General features: G+C 41.0%; 2 protein-coding genes across 2 annotated transcripts in view; both read left to right on the top strand.

Annotated features, from left to right (window-relative positions):
- Nucleotides 1–9191, top strand: part of rassf3 (Ras association domain family member 3) — a 65440-nt gene extending 56249 nt beyond the window's left edge. The window contains exons 4-7 of the mRNA XM_073480420.1: nucleotides 1164–1337; nucleotides 1706–1793; nucleotides 3474–3589; nucleotides 3701–9191. Coding sequence (XP_073336521.1) covers nucleotides 1164–1337; nucleotides 1706–1793; nucleotides 3474–3589; nucleotides 3701–3850 — 528 coding nt within the window. The 3' untranslated portion in view covers nucleotides 3851–9191. The remainder of the gene's footprint in view (nucleotides 1–1163; nucleotides 1338–1705; nucleotides 1794–3473; nucleotides 3590–3700) is intronic.
- A 2047-nt stretch (nucleotides 9192–11238) lies between these two features.
- On the top strand, nucleotides 11239–17137 carry LOC141008324 (adipocyte plasma membrane-associated protein). Its single transcript, XM_073480635.1, has 9 exons — nucleotides 11239–11318; nucleotides 12766–12855; nucleotides 13116–13237; nucleotides 13579–13680; nucleotides 14072–14224; nucleotides 14315–14430; nucleotides 15061–15221; nucleotides 15322–15517; nucleotides 16371–17137. Coding segments are annotated over exons 1-9 (1152 nt in total). The 5' UTR covers nucleotides 11239–11316; the 3' UTR covers nucleotides 16581–17137.
- The last annotated feature ends 1823 nt before the right edge of the window (nucleotides 17138–18960 follow it).

Consider the following 18960-nt stretch of genomic DNA (forward strand, 5'->3'; position numbering starts at 1 on the left):
TCACATCAGAGTGATGTGATGTTATTCCTGCTATTGTTCTCCCCCACAGTGTTTTCCTTGGCAGCGTGAAAAGTGTCTTACATCCAGTAAAAATGAAGTATTGGAGGTGAAGTAGGGGTGTCCTGTGTTGTCGGCTAACAAAATTTGATATACAAAATCCCCTTAAGTATTTAATTTTCTAAAACATTTTCCACACGGGGGATTCAAAAGGTTCCAGGAAAAGTCAGCACCAACCAGGGAGAAGAATTCATAATAAGAAGATTTATTACAGCCCAGTTATCGTGGAGTTGAAACGGTTCGATTCAGCAGGTAGTTCGGCCAAAAAAAAGCAGGAGAGGTCCAGTCATGAGTCTGAAACCTGCTGCTCAACACCTGTTAGATGTTTGGCGTCAGAGCTGATATCATCACTATGTGAAGCTCGCAGAAAGACAGGATGTTTGAACCCACACCTTTATTACTAATTCTGTCTTTCACGCCCGTCTTTGTCTCTTTATCACTTCATCTGTGATGGAACAAATGTGTCTCTTTGTCGTCCTCATTGTACACTTGACCACCTTCACACTCTGGCACGCACACACTCCTCAAGGCACCACATGGAGTAATGAGATTAGGATGCTCTTCCTCTGTTTGGTGCCATCTGTCCTGCAGGACACACTGGGCTTAATGGGTGAACTGGTCTCTTCTGGAGGGATCATATAGCACGTAATGCTAAATTTACATCCAGCTAAAACTAACGGATAGATTAGAGGACGAAGTCTCGTGAAAATACAGGATATCGTACATAAATGTGAATTGCTGTTGTCAAAATTGTATATACAATATATGGCCAAAAGTATGTGGACACTTCTTTTTTTCTTTTGTAGGTAAATGATCATAAATTAAAGATGATGATCCACTAAAAACCTTATACAATCTTGGCCAAAAGTATCTGGACAGCTCAGATTTTCTGTCTAATTTAAAAGTGTATTTTTCCTGTTTTTGTAGATAAAAGCACCAAAAAAGCTTTAGACTAAAGTATTCATGGGTGTCCACATACTTTTGGCCATATAGTTTAAATCTCTCAAATTCAAATGCTCTTTATTGGTCCGATCATGAGTACAGTATCGCTAAAGTAGGTATAAAACACAGTACCATAACACACTCTCTCCCCTTGTCTTTCCCAGAATGCTTCTGGTGTGTATACTGGTTTCATCAAAGTCCAGATGGACCTGAGGAGGCCGGTGACGGTGCGAGGGGGCCAGAAAGGAGCGGGAGGAGCCGTGGTGGAGGAGGCCTTCTATCTGCCCCGAGGAGTCAGCAACACCCTGCACATCAGCTCCAATAACACAGTCCGACAGGTGGCTAACACACACATCATACACACACGCACGTCAACACAACTTCATTAGGATCTGATGACATACGGGTTGAAGTCAGGGTTCAACAGAACAGACGCTGATGTTGAAGTTTTAATAAAAAGGTGATTGAGTTCAGTCAGTTTTTTGTGTGTTTTCTGACATGCTGATTAATTTAAATTGATTGAGAACGTCAGTATATCACAGCCACAGAAATGACAGTTTCTGATTGGCCGGCAGGCATCAATCAATGAGACGTTATTGGAATAGCTATTCTATCTTTATTTACATTATTATATGACTTTATTATTCACATTAGTGTCATTAGTGTTGTTGTTAATAAAGTTTTTTATCTTCCTGTGTGTGTTCAGGTGATCATGGCCTTGCTGAACAAGTTCACAGTCGCGGACAACCCGGCCAAATATGCCCTGTACAAACGCTACCGCAGAGAGGAGCAGGGTAAGACTGAGTGTGTGTGTGTGTGTGTGTGTGTGTGTGTGTCTTTGTCTGTGTGTGTGTTTGTGTGTGTGGGCGTGTGTGTGAGACCGTGACAGCGACAGGGCTGGAGTCACTGTTTCATGCCACTCATGCCAAGCTCCGTATCAGATGCTTTGGCACTTACATAGTTTCGACAATCTGTGTGTGTGTGTGTGTGTGTGTGTGTGTGTGTGTGAATGCATGCCTCACCCTCTTGTTGGATGCCACAGGGCTCTCCCCACTATCAGCAGCTCACCAGGAATACCCACACATCCATATAAATACTCACACTCATGAATAAACAGCTGTTGCAGGGTCAAATATTATCTTTCAGTCTCTTTAGCGTCTCCAAGAAGGGACAAAGATGGAGTTTATGGGCCTCATATACTACTGTATAACATTTATTGAATTTGTCTGGCTTGTTTTTGTGTCTTGTTTGAAGTCTGTGAAACATTTTGCCCCCAAACTTTTATAGAGATTTTGGGTGTTTTTCCCACTTGGAAGGGTGCGTGTTTCTGCTGTCATTTAAGCCTCCTGGTCTGGTTTTACCTCATTACTGGAGACATACAGTGAGACTCAGCCTGCTAATAAAAGACAACGTCTAGACACAACTCTGATGTATGGAGACTTCATACAGGCTTCATTCAAAGTCTTGGGAAAATGCCTGAATTGGAATATAATCGTTAAAAAAGGCTTATTTTTTCAACATATCTGGTGTTTCATCAACTTAATCACTCATGTAAACAGAAAATGTTTTAGTATTTGAAAGGAAACAGTCCTGTTGTCATGTTTAAATGTTCAAAATCAGCAAGAAGTACCTTGGAAGTGCTTGAAAAGTAAAGGTGAAAGTAAACAAGCTCATATATAAACCTCTCAGACAACAGTTAAAAGTTAGGAATTGAGTCTTGTTGCTGCTCTTTCATCAGAAATATGAAGTGGTGAACAAACTGTGGTGTCGAAATGCAGAAACGTCTGTGCCCTTCAGTTTCAGGATGAAACAAAGTGACGTCTGATATCAGCCTGAAAGACAAAGATACTCTTAATTCGATGCACCGCCCAGCCCCAGTTAAATTTATTGTTTATGGACATTTTTTTTATATTATTGTCTTTTTAAGCAATTTTTGGGCATGTTTGCACAGTGAAGGGAGACATGCAACAAGTCCTCAACTGCAATTTAACCAGTGATGTTGCGTCTGAGAACACTTGGAAGCCTGAGTTAATATCTTTACACAACTCTAATACCTAATTTAAAAACTCCTTGCCAAAAATGATCATCAAATAAAGGAGTATTGGTCTATATTATCGCAAAAAAATTCAATTTTTTCAATTGTTATTCGCAGTATTGGTCTTAAAAGTTCAGTGTTGTCTGTCTCTGTCTGGTACTTTGATACTTTCACTGTAGTGCCAGTTCAGTCTAACAACATTGAAATCTCTCCCTCTGTTTTTGTAAATTACTGTGGTTGTTAATGTGCCGCACCCAACCTTTCATCCCCTGCCAGCCCTGTTTATATGCACACACACACACACACACACACACACACACACACACACACACACACAGACACACACACACACAGAGCAACCACAGTGGTGCCTGCATGTATGTGGCTTGTAGGAATGAACGTACTGCACTGACTAAATTAATCTGTGTGTGTCCTGCAGTCTATGTGTGTAAGCTGGCGGATGGCGAGCAGCCGTTGTTTCTTCGTCTGGTGGCGGGACCCGACACCGACACGCTCAGCTTCGTACTGAGAGAGCAACAGACAGGAGAAGTCATGGTAACACTACACCTCTGTCATCAAAACAAAGACAAAACAGAAACGAACTGCACCCTACAGACACCTGAATGTGCTGTATAAATAAAGTTTGTTTGCTTTTCTTCTTTCCAGTGGGATGCGTTCTCCATCCCCGAGCTGCGTAACTTCCTGCGGATCCTCGACAAGGAGGAAGATGAGCAGAGGGAGGCGGTGATTCGCCGCTACGAGAACTACCGCCAGAGACTGCAGGAGGCGCTGCGGGAGGTCAGAGGGCCTTCCTAAAGGATTAACCTCCTTAAAACAGGACTACTGCCCCCTAGAGGGACGGAGGAGGTGATTTCTATACTCCTCAGAGGATAAAAGTAGTGTAAATTTTGACGGAGAGAGGGATGTGGACGCAGAAGGAGAGAAGAGGATCCAGCGCCTGGAAGAAGGGATGAAGAGGACAGAAACTGAGAGACAGCAAGCGATGGACAAGTGAATAAAGGGATGAACGGACAGTATTCGGATGGATGTTTGGTTCAGCCTGGATTAAAGACTTCAAACTGCTGCCTGCAGTCCCGTCTGCTCACACCAAAGATTCACTTAATTGTGCCATATTCACTCATCCTCTCCCTCTTCTTCGTCCAGCCCTCTCTTCCTCTTCTCTCACTCTGTCCTGCTGTCACATAATTTATACAGTTTATCTGATTCCTCTTCGTTTCCCCTTCGTGAAAGACTCAAGGCCATATGTTGAGTTAGAGTTTTATTTAATTTGTTTGTTTCAAAGGTCTGTACATATTTTTTTTTTCTTAATTTATATGGGTGAAGCTTTTTATCTTTTTTTGTTTTTTCTTGAAGCAGAAAAGTCTTATTTTAGTTTATTCTACAGAGGCGGAGCACCAATCTGGTTGTTGACACAGACACGGAGAATAGTTTATCCAGACTGCTACTAGAAGTAAATACACAGTGAGCATCAGAAACAATCTTTGAAGCCGTAACTACAAGACGGGAATACAAGGACAGTTAGAGAATACCCAGAGAGTGAAGACGTCTCGATCAACGAAGCCTGAAAGTTGAGAAATATTTCTGAAGTGAGAAGAAGAAGTAGCCTGCGTGTATGTATGGAGTCTCCAGTGTGCCAACTTAAAAATGTATTTTAATTTCTTTGTGTTTCATTATAATCTAAAAATTACACATTTATTCTTTATTTTTTTTGATAGATTTACCTTATTTTCATTGCTTTTAATAGAACATAAAAAGTGCAAAATAAACAATAACAGACTTAGTCACCTGTAGCCACCATATGAAAACTGATACATTAAAAAAATGCAATTATAGATAATATACATTTATTGAGTTTACACCATTTACATTGTGCAGGTATAAAACCTGTTTCCATTTATCATTTAATAATGAATTTTCCTGTATTTAATTTAAAAATATAATATTTCTCCCACTATATTATTTACAATTATAGTTTTAATGAGCAGACGTTAGTAAATGTAAAATAAAATAAATATAGCAGTTGCATTATAGATTTAAGAAAAAATTGAAATACTGAAATTGTTTTAATTCTTCCTGGATACATTTATGCGTTGATCCATGATTACATGTCTCTTAAAGTAGCAAAATGTGACAAATAACAAAAAAAGTGACAAAACTCAGAAAGAAATTAAAATATGTTTAAAAATATCTTTGTAACTTATTACATTTACTTTTGTTTATATGCATGATTATTCTGCAAATATAACTACACCGTAAATAATTTATTTTTTAAATTTTATTATCATTATTGGCACACTTGAGACTCCATAGGGAATGGCCTGAAACTGAATGTTGTAGATGAAAGTAGAGAGACATGAGAAGAGGTATTATCAGGTTTGTGTTTCAGGTTTAATGTGACTGAAAACAGACGGACACAAACTTTACGTGACTTTAATCAAAGAGGGAAAGTTTCCACTGATAACAGAGTCAAATAGAAACTTGTGAGCTAGAAATTTAGATTTGTTTGTGACAGAGAGTGAAGGTGAATGAGGATGATGATGATGATGATGATGATGATGATGATGATGATGAACTGGTTGGATTTAAAGCCTTTTGTTTGGCAGAGCATGTTCAGATGTAGTTTGGATAGATGTGACCCCCTGACCTTTGACCTCTGTGTTGGTCAGAGAGGAGAGGAGTGAGCTGTGACCGGTTTCTGGAAGTTGACTGAGCAGTTTAGAGGAAGTAGACGAGCAACATTAGATGGAGGAAGGAAGACAAACGTAGAAGATACAGGGAGTAGTACATGGGAAAGATAGACGTGGCTGTAACCTTGAGGACAATGACGGGGATTTTCCCCTCAAGCCACCGTGATTAACTGCTTGTTCGCTTGTTGCATTTATGAAAGCTCCTATAATCCACAGCTGAGAGAAGAGGAGGTCTGTAAGCGCTGATAGCTGCGGAGAACAGGGGAGGGAAAATGGCTGCATTGTGTCGTTCTCCTGTCCGTCTGTCTGCAGACATTCATTTAAAACGCCTGTGTTTTTGTGCTCTTATCTCAAGTTGAAACACGCAGCCTTGACCTCCTTCTCAACTCTGATTTCAGCTTTTTTTTTTCTGGTGGATATAAAGAGGAAAATATAGGAAGGAGAGAAAGGATGGTAGAGCGGAGACGGAGATAAAGCAAAGGATCGAAGGAGAACAATTTAATGAAAGTGCAGGAGAAGGTGAAAGGACTTTCTGTGCAGTTGTGAGATGAGGTGTTGCAAGTAAATAGCTGCCTTAAATAAATATGCAACGTCTTCTTTGGTACATGTAATTTATCATATATGGCTTAGAGACCAAAGAGGCTCGTTTCCAGTGTAGTTTTGTAGAAAGTCTTTGCTTTTTGAATCTGCAGATTCTCAGACAAGTAGAGATAAATCACACAGATGTAAAACGCTTCAGTGTTTGAGCTGCAGGTACTCAGTGAAGTCAAAGTGACGTCGCTGCAGTAGGAAAACGCTTGTACAGTACAATACCGCCATCTAGTGGACAAATACTGCAACTATTCTCTCATTTCTGTGTCAAATCTATATCTTAAAAGTTTTATTTTAATTGTTTTGTTATAACCAAAGATATTTTTGTGGTGTTGCCTGGAGCAAGAAATATATTAGAGGCCTCTTCCCACTGGAGGGAAAAACATATATAGTTCAGAGTTTTATTTAAAAGGGTTTTAACCCTGGTTTATTTTACTATCAAACACTGGGTTAAAGCTGTGGAAGACAAAACAGGCCGGGATGATTTGAATGTACAAGCAACTGAATACCTGATCATGACTTTTAAAGGTCACGCCACCAACTTTATACATGAAGTTCAGTTAACTGGTGAAAAGAAATAATATAATACTAAGAATTAACCCTAATCATGTCACGATGATGTCATCAAACTTGGACTAGAGAATCAAAATTTTACACAAAACAGCCTCCGTATGAAGTTTGAAAGAGGCGTAAAGATCGGAGGCAGGGATGGTCTAATGGAGCGCATTGTTGAGTTGCATTATGGGAAATGTAGGATCCAGCTTTTTGGAAGCTTGACCCGTAAAAGGGACTAAAATTACAATATTTTTGACCTGTTTTAGTTTTTTTAAATCTGTCCCTCTTTGAGTGTCCCTGAATACTTATTATATATAATTATATATTAATATTTAAATGCCACTGAATTGAGAGTTACTCATAAAATACAGTTACTCAACGTGGTGAACTACAGGATGTTTCTAAGATTCAAATAACATAAATTAGGTATTCAGTTGTTTAGAAAGCTCAAACATTTTGGCCCTTGTTTGCTTCCATACTATATGATTTAAAATGATACGAAAGTCTGCATGGAAACAGTTAATGAATCTTAAAGCCATGTTGTTGTTGTTGATGTTGTTGTTGTTTGTGTATCTGATAAACAACTTTAGCTGTTTAAGACAGAACAAAACCAGACGATTCGTATCAATTGATATTTTTTTTGGGCACTTTAACGTTGAATTCAGGGACGACGGGTTTTTGATTTTTTTCCTTTTTCTCTCCTGTTAATCTGCAATCTGCCGCCATCACACTCTGTACTTAATCTTAACATCTAATTCACTATAATCTTACTTTGTTAGGCTCCACTCATAATTAAATGTTCCTCTTTCTTTTTTTTTTCCGAATGGAAGTACAGTGTGACAGAAGTGTTTTAAGCTCATTTTTTTATTTTTGGTCTCAACGAGCTTCTGTCATGATTTTGAGTTAGCTGTAGACTGTGAAACGTTGCATGTGTTCCTGTTTGTCTCTTTGTGTACATACGTGCTGACCGTACACACACCGCTGGGCTGTTCAACATTAAAGCAAGCGTCATCGTAGATTAAACTGAGGGTCGGGCAGCATTTGGACGATCTGTGGAGACAAAGTTGGTGAAAACAAATATTATTTTTCAAATGCTGCCAGATCTGCTGGTGATATAAATTAGGCTTGTCGATCAATGTAACTATTATGAAAAGCTTCTGGGCCAGCAGTGTTAATGAATGAAGAGTTGATATACCTGGTGTGTATTCAGACATCTTGTTTTAAGGCTGTTTAATCAAAACTAGAGTCACAGAGCGCACAATCCTCACCACATCCTCGCTGTTAGAAGCCTCTCTGGAGCTTTTGATCAGAAAACATGAACTTCAGCAGGAGTTTTCCTTTTTTCTGAACGCTTTCAAGGACTTTTCATCCGACTGATATGTTTCTTTTAGGGCCAATAAGGAAAACGGTTATTAATAACCAAGGAGACCGATATCGATACTTGATATTTGGAAGCAATTTGCAATCGCAGTAAAAATAAAAATCTTAGTGTCAAAACTATTTGCAATTTACTCAAGTACTGTACTTTAGTACTTTCCTTTAATTTTAGTTACTAGTTACACTGTAAAATCTGAAACGTGGTGAGATTATTTTCTCAAGACCTCAAAATCTACTCATGAGCTTAAATTTCTGAGCAGTTTTTCGGCTCTTAAGATTGTTTTTCTTAGTTTTGTGCGATCTGTGTCTCCGGTTTGAACAGCCGGGATCTGTAATATTAAATGCCAAAGATCTGTGTGTAGCTCTTCCGCCATTTTATCGATATTATTTTTCCACTTCTGCTTTTGTTTGTTGTACACGGGGACTCAGATGCTCTGCGATTCATCAGGTTTATCTCACATGATGAGTTTCACGTCAGCATCTGAGCTCAAAAACACAAACTCTGTTGTTCTACACTTGATTTAAAAAGAGGTCACAGGTTTTAAGTTCAGACCTGAGGTGCAAAATCCAAAGTTTTTTGTTCGAAGAATCAAAGAAACGAAAACCCAACAATAAGTCAGTAGTTGTATTTTAGCAGAAGATTAAGTTTAATTTTGCCCTTTGCGCTCAGGTCTGACAGCTCGGACCTCTGCAGTGCCTTTCCTAAAGTCTGACAGCAACAGAACGACGAGCTGCAGACAGAAAAACGGACCCGCGGGTCAGACGTTGGGTTTCATCAGATGATGCTTTTTGTTGCAGTTCTCTCTGCAGGCGAACAGGTTTTTATTTTTGTTGGTATCTTGTGGTTTCTTTGAATCGTTACCAAACGTGGCCTTTCCTCACACAAGGCGGGCTGCATCTATTAAAGGTGAAATTAAAACAACAAAGTCGTGTGTCGGAGTGTTTTTATCTATGTTTTATATACGTTTGTTTTTGTCTTATGATTTAATTTTGGTTTGATAAAGGAACTGGCTTTTTATTCAACACTTTTTGAGGTAGATGGGATTATTTTGCAAATGAAGGTGAAGGTTTAGATTATTCATTTATTACTTGATTGAAAGAAAACTTCATTTGCAGCAAATTTGATGATTTCAAAGTAATCTTTTAATCAAAAAAGGACAAAACTCACTGGTTCCAGCTTCTCATATATGATAATTTGCAACTTCTCTTTGTTTTATATAATTATAGTTCATAATTAAGTATCAACGTGCTAATCTAATTTTCTCCAATAAAAAGTAACTAAGTGTATTTCCAAAAATGTAGATTACTCCTTTTATAACTTCATGTGAAGTTACAACTAGGAAACTGCTAGCTTAGCTTAGCATAAAGACTGTAAGCAGGGGAAACAGCTAGCTTAGCACTGTCCAAAGAAAACAAGCCTGCCTACTACAATCTCTAAATGTCACAGTTTAACTTATATCTTGTTTGTTAAGTGTCAGTTTCATCACACTTGTGTTTCCTTTGAGCAAAGCCAAGGCTGCTGTTTTTCCCTGTTTTCATTTTTTATGCTAAGCTAAGCTAAGCGGCTGCTGTATCTTCATATTTGACAGACATCCATTTCCAGCCTGCGTCTCTGCCAACAGTGTGTCTTTATGTTTCCTTCACAGTGTTATTTATGGTGTTGAAACACGTGTTGTCAGTATTTTGGCTGCACTGTTGTCTGCAGCAGATTCATGCAGCGCCTCCTCCTCTTGTCCTCTGTGTGACCCCAACTTAAATAACTGCACCCACAAGAGGAGGGAAACCTCCACCTCCTCCTCCTCCTCCTCCTCCTCTTTCTCCTCCTCTCACAGACAAACATTAAACTGTGTCAGACATAAAGCCGTCAGCAGTGAGCCTGTCAGTACAGCCTTCAAAGTAAAAGCAGAGTGTTTCGTAAGTTTGGGTTATGTGTAAGATGTTTGAAGGGAAATAAAATCAGGATTATGAACTGAAGCAATCTAAGCAGGGCTCCTGTCTGCCTTCGCTCACTAGTCCTCGGCCTCCTTCCTTCCACTTAGTGTCCGTCCCCTGGACGCTGGACTTGGGGTGCGACCCTCCGTGCATTGTGAGGAGCTTCCTTGTCTTGATATCAGAGGTTATCTCCTCCTTTGGCCTGCTTATTTCGCCTACTCTTTGTGGGTTTTTGACTGTGGCTGCTTTCCTAGTGATGTGAAGTCATATCATTTGCTTTCAGGACCCCAAGGTACTTGTAGCTGTCTACATCTGCTATGTTGCCTTCTGGTAGCTCAACTCCTTCAGTTCGGATCATCTTACCTCTCTTCATCTAGTCTGAGTTGCTGTAGATCCTGTCGTCCTGGCTCTTCCTTGCTGGAGCATGTTTGTTGTACCTGGACCGGGGGTTTGAATCCTGGTCAGGGTGTGGCAGTCCAGGTGAGGCCCTGAGGCAAAGTCCTTCATGCAACCAGCCTACCTCAGTTATGAGTGAGACAGAGAAGGTCAAACCAGGTCAACATATGTTATATATATTATTATTTATTTATGATTTTGGCAGTTTTAGATCGCCATTGCTCTTTGCTGCCTGTTTTGTTTTAGTTGCTTGGTTTTATTGTGTAGGATTATTTACACTTCAATTTCCTGTATTTAATTTATTTTCTTGTTTCTTTACTCAATTGTCAAGCACTTTGATCTCCACGCTATATGACTAAGGTTTATTTAAAGTAATAAGGGCCCAAGAAGCAGGAATATTTATAGTTTTTGCCTCAGCACTGTCGTCACGGTTAAATATTGTATCTTTAAAAAGAAGTGCTCGAGTAAAGTAGCTTCCCTTCTGGACTCTAAATAGTAAATAAATTAATTTCCTTAATGTAAATCTCTCACTTTAAAAAAAAAAAAATCTGGAAAAACAATCAAACAAACTCGGACCGGAAACGTGCGCCTTAACTCTTTTATTTTGAAGGCCCTCACCGGATGCTCCTGTATACACCCAGGTGTGTTTGACACTCCTCCAGTTGAGTCAGACCTGAGTGATCCAGCAGGAAGAGGAGCCTCAACAACTCTCAAAACTCAACTATGTAAGTTAAACATTTAATTTATTTTGAAATGTTTCATTCTGTGGTCGTGTTCACCTCAGCGGGCGCCAGAAGCGTGAACGATCTGGTCTGCGTCGCCAGACTGCGTTCACAAATCTGTCAATTGTTTCTGCAAAATCAGCGGCGTCATGAGAAAAACAATTAAAGACCATATTTTGAACTATTAAGGGACATACTTCTTTTCGGCATCAGTAAATGCACCAAGCTGCTCATGTTTAAAGAGAAACAAGCGGTCAACAGCCGGTTCAGGTGTTGCCTTTACGCACATCAGTTGTGGGCGGTGAAGGTGCAAGGTGCCAGGTCGCGTCTTAAAAAGCTCAGTTTCTTAATGGGATTCTTCATGGGACACTGTTATCTCACTGCAAAGCTTAAGTAGGCATGACAACAGTTTTATTTCCTGGTGCAGAGTTTTGATTTTATTCGCAGTTTCACATGTGAGCTGGACATTTTCACATGTGCAAACAAAACATGGCATTTCAAATTACATGAAATGACCTTTTTCACATGTGAATTCCTAATTATTATTTTTTTTACACATTTTTCACATGTAAACTAAAATTTTAAATTGTGAAAAGAATATAATGTCACATGAAATGGGCCTTTATTCACATGTTAAATCAGTAAGCTATCACACGTGCAATTCGTCACGGTGAGAAACCATATGTAACCAGTCTGTTTGATTCTCAGTAAAAATCAGTCAACAATGGGGAAAACAATGGAGGCAGTGTATGTAAATATTGTACCAGACATCTGGGCTGATAACCTTTTGTTTAAGTGATGCATGAAGGTAGGTTGCAACGCATCACTTCAATCATGCAAAGAGTTGCAGATCTTCCCTTGTGATTTCCGTTTGTCCTGTAACGTTGTCACAACAGAGCGACACCACATATTTTAACCACCGGCTGATAAACCTCACCTTTTCCCTCTGATAGGAGGGAACAGAGAACCAATCTCCAGAGGAAGTCCTTTACATTTAAATGATAAACATACATGCAGTGAATGCTCTCTAATCTTATTTATTTACTTGAACGTTGACCTGTTGTCTGGTTCAGTTTCCACTTACACAACTGTGTGTAACAGACTCTTGGACTGATGGGATCAGCTTTTGTGCAACATATTACAGATCCTGTGTTTCTGAAACATGTCAAAGTTCACTCCACCACGTGTGACACGACGCCGCTGACTTATTTTCTGCTGATTGTGAAACTGCAGACAACAAAATCCTTTCACAGTTCGATAAGTATCTCAAAGGGGGAAAACTACCAAGAACAAAAGGAACAACTCCTGACTGACTGTTTTTCATATATTTTACATCTGTTTTAGTTGTTTAAATAGTTTTTTTTGCAGGAAAACATGAAGGGTTCACTACATTTAAGATAATTAACATTACTGCACTAAAATGTCTCATTTTATTTCTGCTCTCTGTCAGGTTTGGTAGGAGATCGTTGTTAGCCGCTCTGCTCGCTGTGGCTGCTGGCGTTTACCTGCTGCCTTCTCCCATAGACCCCAAACCACATGTGTAAGTATCTTAAACCTGCCTTCTGTCTAATAACCAGCGGGGGGCGACTCCACTGGTTGCAAAAAGAAGTGTGATCGTATGTAAGCTTATGAGAAAGTGAGCCTACTTCTCACTTGATTTATTCCCTCAGTAAACAGTTTCCTCCTCCCCAGCTCCACCCTCTCGTCCGGTCACTTCTGGCTCCAACATCTTAGTTGCTGTATGATTAAATTGCCGTCGTTACGTTAAATTTGTCGGTTCATCCAAATCTGTTCCTCCAGACTGAAGGGGCCTCCTCCGGCCCTTGAGGGGCCGCTGGCCGTCAACACCCGACTGCAGAAGGGCCGCAGGCTGTTCACTGGGAAACTACACGGACCAGAATCCTTCACTGCCGATGAGGAGGGTGAGCGTCCTGGATTTGATTTGTATGATTTAACTCTCCTCAAGGACTTTGACCTCTGACCTCTGCCTGTCTGCTATGCTGAGTATTTTGTCCCTTGTTGCCCCCTGTATGTTGAGGTTATTACATTTTCACATTATTTACTTTTATTTAACTTTCTTGTCCATCTTTTTAGATAAATAAAAACTCTGCAATGTGTTTTTCCTTCATTTTCATGTAGATTTTTAGCGCCTCATGATGGTCTGAGTGTTATTTCTGCAGCTTTTTTCACCCAAACAAGAACAAAATTCAGCAGACATCACATGACATCAGCAGTTTTAAAAACATCTCTGTGTGTGTTTCAGGTAACGTGTACACAGGAACTGTGGACGGGAAGCTGTGGAGGATCGGTCCTGATGACAGCCTCACCCTCATCACACAGATGGGACAGGATCTACCAGAATGTGGTTTGTGTTTTTTTTATTGTCACACGTCTGTTTCTTCTTCTGTGTTTGTTCAGGGACGGCCGTATCCTTCCTCTCATCCTCCTACACTTTCCTTCACACTCGGTTACACTCCTACACTTCTCTATAGGACCTGATATCGGTGTTACTAGTTGTCCTTTTCTTTTGCAGCCAGTAATTTGGTGCCTTTAAGACTATAAAGAAGCTAATTAAGGGTTCTTACTGGTGCTGGAAATCTTTTAAAACACTTGAATGTGGTGGAAACTTTATTCTTTTTCTTTAATTCTCCAGCTTCCTTGGTTTGATATCATGAAACATAATTTTGGTTGTTTACTGCACAATAACATCTGATTTAAAGCGATGTTGGTTGAGTCTGTTGTACGTCTGTCTGCAGGCAGCAGCACAGACTTTGAGCCTGTGTGCGGTCGTCCTCACGGCGTTCGTCTGGATCGTCACGGTCAGCTGATCGTTGCAGACTCGTACTTTGGGCTGCACAGCGTCAACCCCAAAACCGGAGAGAAGACTCTGCTCCTGGCTAGCTCACAAGGTAAGGTGGTGGTGTGTTCTTACGCATGCTGGGATTGAATTTTTATAAATGAACTCCTTGTGTGTGACCCTCCTTTTCATCGGTCGTCAGGTGCTGACGGCATTCCCTTCGCCTTCCTGAACGGCCTGGAGATCTCCTCCCAAACTGGGATCATTTATTTCACCGACTCTTCCAGTCGCTGGGGGCGCAGACACGTCAAACTAGAGGTGAGACGAGGGGAGAGATGTTTTGATCACCTCCTTTTTAGATTTTAAATGTGAAAGCATCTAAAAGAGTTGAAAAGAGGGTGAGTGAAGTAAGCAGCAGGCGCTCTAAACAAAAAAAAAATCCTCTAATAGATAACCGAGCAAAGAAAAGCTGCAGCAGGATCCATCAAGGCTTTTTTCAGCGTTGCTCAGCAACCGCAGTCCTTTTTAAAAAACACACACAAGGACACACTCAATCTTTTTTACCCGTCCATCTGGACCGTTTGCCAAAAAACGAGAACGCTGAGGGTCCTTTCAGTTCAGGAAACAGGGGAGGCTGCTGATGAGGCTCGAGGAGAGATGTGTCAACATGCACTTGGTTTAAAAAGAGAAAACTGGTCGACGCAGGTAGAAGCTGCCCACGTTCACCCCCAACGACACACATGAATGACACACATGTACACATTAATGTGTTGTTTAATGTATTCTTGTGTTTAATAGCCACTGAGCCACGAGGAACATCAGGTTTATAAACACTTTAACTGTTTATAAACAAATAAACAAAAATAAATAAACAAGGCTTAGAAACTAAACTGAAAATGTAATCTGTAGTTACATTAAACTAAACTGAACTGGCGTGTTGGGTCTCAGGTGATCGAGCTGAACAGCCTCGGTCGTCTCCTCTCCTTCGACCCACAAACAGGAAGTGTGAAGGTGCTGCTGGACTCTCTCTACATGCCCAACGGCATCGTCCTGTCGCCTGACGAACACTTCCTGCTGCTGGCAGAGACGAGCATCGGACGCATACTCAGGTACACACACACACACACACACACACAGACACACACAGACACAGGTTAAGATAAACATCAGTTACTCAGTGGACTGATGTTTTGTCGACTGTGTCCTCAGATTTTGGCTGAAGGGCCCGAAGGCCGGTACCAAAGACATCATCATGGACAACATGATCGGTTACCCTGACAACATCCGCCTCAGCGACCACGAAACTTTCCTGGTTGGAATAACAACGACGCGGTTCAGGAAGCTCACGCCTCCCTTCCTGGACATGATCGCCCCGTACCCGGCTGTCAAACGCTTCCTGGCCAAGGTCGGTTTGTTTTACAGTTTGACTGAGAAGATAGAAAGACAATGACATATTTTATTTACATGAGGCTGAGACATGGCTTATCATCAATAATACAAATCTGGATCAGAACACACACCAAGATGTTAAAGATTATCACCTTCATGTTAGTAGAAGTGATTTTAGCCTTCAATATTAAACTGCATTTGATCACACAGTAATAAATCAGTCATATGAAAATTACTGAGTATCACCAGGAGATAAATGCTGTTGGCAGATGAATCTACTTTCCCATGATGCATCTGCTCCTCGCTGTGTGATTCCCGATTATTTTGTCTGTCAGTCAGGGGAGAATAACAGGCTTTGTTCCAGGCTGCAGCGAGACTAGATGGTGTGAAATGTGACGGGACAGGACACACACACACACACACACACACACACACACACACACACACTGATTTTGTTAGACGAACACACACACTTTCTTAGTTGAATACGCTGCAGCTCCGTCACACACACACACACACACACACACACACACACACTCACTCTTTAAGGAGCAGGTCTGAACTCCCAGTGAACTCTGGGAAGTGTCAGTTCAGGTCACACTGACTGAAAAACTTTATTTAAAACATGTTTGGTGCACGATGTGACCGGACTACTGAGAGGTTACATTTCCCAAATGACACCAAATGACGAGCTCAGAGTAAAATTTAAAGAGATACCAGTGTTTACATTCTCCGATCAAGCAAAATTAATCAAAATCCAGCTTCTTAAATGAGTATTTGGGTTTTGGACTGTTGTTTGAAGAAAAGAAGAAGTTAGAAGACGCCATTTTGGGTTCTAGAAAATGATTAAACTAAACGTGTGTTTCCAGGTGATCCCTCTGAGCTGGTACAACGCCCTGCTGCCGCGCTACGCTCTGGTCCTGGAGCTCGGATTGGACGGCGAGATCGTGGGAACGCTGCACGACCCCGGAGGCCACCTGACGTGGGCCGTCAGCGACGTCTTCCAGCACCGAGGGAGGACCTACCTGGGCAGCACCGACCTGCCGTTCCTGCCCGTCCTGGAGGGATGGGAGAGCTGATGACGGACACAGAAAACTAGACGTAGGACGATTCGTTTTTATTTTTTGGACAGTTTAAGATTCTGAACACGATCGAGCGACGTTCACCTCTGGAGAGACGTGTGAATCAAACCCGGCTGGAGTTGGGCCTGAGTTGGGTGACTGACAACAACATTTCTCAGCAGGAAGTACTGACCTCACTAAATGCAGCGGAGATTAAACAGAAACTTCAGATGAAGAGGTGATAAATATACCAGCACCAGATCAGATTACGAGCTGTTTCTGGACTGGATGTCGCACTGAAACACTGGATCCATCAGCCTTCCCTCCAGCCGTCCTACACACAGCCCATTGATAGTTCAGTGTGTTTGTGAGCTGGGAGCTTAAACTTATTTTCATTTAAATTAATTTCATTTAATCTCCTTCTGTCCCGGCCTGGATGGTCAAAACATTTCTCCGTGAGGAATTTTTAATTAACCCTTGAAATCTGAACATTAGACTAATTGAAGACTGTGGGAATGTTCACTATGAATACTGTGTTGTAAAGTTAGTTCTTAAAATAAATATTTTATAATTGACATTTCAGTGAGTGACTCTTGATTCCTGTAGCCGTCCCATTGTTTGAGACTTGCTGTGTTTCTTTGTTTTGGGCTGATTTTCCAAAATCCCTCTGGACTGATTGCAGGTGATTCAGATCACCTGTGTGCAGGTGATTCAGATCACCTGTGTGCAGGTGAGGAGACTGACTCCTGATTGAGGAGTGGAAGCAGCTTGGGCCATTTCCCTCTCAGCCAATCAGGGTGTGACGACGCCCTTTTTGTGAAGGCTTAAAAGAGGTGGGGAACGACACCCAGGTGGCTCTGACCTCATTCCCCAATTTCATTGCCAGCCAGAAACTCTGGTTTTCTTGGCTGCCCCACGTCATTCAAACATTACTTTTGCATTGTTTAGAAGAGCGATAGAGACCGACAGCGATTATTTCTTGCTAACGTCTCAGCATGACATAGCCTACATGTCTGGCACTAATAAAGCCACGATGTTTGTCATACTGACGTGATACTTATACTGCATAATCTAATGACAACAGCAACACTTGTATATCACGGGAAAGAGGTGTGAATGCTAAGAATAATAAACCCCCACATGCACGGACTATCAGAGACAACCACTTTATTCAGACGCTGCTTTCTTTTCACCGTAACCTGAAAATAAATAATGACTGTCACATCCATATTCACACGGCACACGTCCTCTGTATGTCGTGTATATATAACGGTATTGACAATACATTTGACGTTGACCTTGGCTCTGACTTGCTTGTAGCTGTCGTGAGCCTTTGGCTACGGTTAGCATAAAGCTAATCAACTCACAACATTACTCGTCACTTGTGAACACAAACCGCCTGCTTTATTAGATTCACGGTCATTTCAACTACACAGCCAATTACTACCACACATTTAGATTATTAGCTAAGTAAAACTTACATTGGAGGCTCACCTGTCCAGGAGAAGAACAGCAAGCTCAGAATCCAACTTCAGCCCGATGCTATCGCTAAGCTCTCTCCACCTCGGATATGCTTGTCCAATGTTTACGCACGATTTATTCTGTCTATTGTCACTCTCCCTCTCTAGTATTTGAAGTACACATAAAATAAATCATTTGATAGTCAGGCTTCATCTTTCCATTATAGTACATTTCGAGTGAAGTAGATTTAATAGACGTAATTGAAGCCAGAAAACAATCACAGCGATCTTAATTTTGGATATCGACGTTTATTTAGTTCGACAAATTCCATACCAGGACTTGAATCACAGCGTGTTATATGTCAATCACATGAGGAAATTATTGCCTTGGTTTTTCCGTTCAGTACGTAGTACGACGTTACGACGTACAAGAGAATAAAAGCATTTATTTTGATGGGTGGGCCATGTTGCAAAACCTCGTAGATCATTACAACACCAGAACATTGAATTAAACAATGCAATTGTTGTTAGTTTTAATTTACTTGGGTGAAAGCAAGCGCAGCGCTGTTTCCGCCTTCGCTGAATGAATGCGCGCTCCCGCGGCCGGGGGAAACAGTTTCTGTCGGGGATACCTACATTGGCACGGCACCGGGATGCCGGGACGTCTGCCATTGCACCTTCACGGAACATGAACGCGCATCGACTTTGGTTGAGCAACCAATAGGAACGCCCAAAACAGCTTGCTCTGTAAAATGAACTGTGATTGGCTGAACACTGCTGTCACGGCACTGATTTTTTAAAGCCTGAATACAGAGCCAAGAGGAGACACAGAAGTCCAGTGTTCTGTCATAACACTGTGAACTACAATATGCTGAAAGGTTATTACTGATTTTTGACCAAATGACGCCAGAAATAACTTACACACTGTAGCTTTAAGT

This window comes from Pagrus major, chromosome 14 (genome assembly GCF_040436345.1).
Source record: "Pagrus major chromosome 14, Pma_NU_1.0".
Taxonomy (NCBI): Eukaryota; Metazoa; Chordata; class Actinopteri; order Spariformes; family Sparidae; genus Pagrus; species Pagrus major.

What these genes read in the sequence shown, in the direction of transcription:
- LOC141008324 (XM_073480635.1), top strand. An exon ending in ACAGGATCTACCAGAATGTG is followed by an intron (nt 13,681 to 14,071) that starts GTTTGTGTTTTT and finishes GTCTGTCTGCAG; the next exon opens with GCAGCAGCACAGACTTTGAG. An exon ending in AGCATCGGACGCATACTCAG is followed by an intron (nt 15,222 to 15,321) that starts GTACACACACAC and finishes CTGTGTCCTCAG; the next exon opens with ATTTTGGCTGAAGGGCCCGA.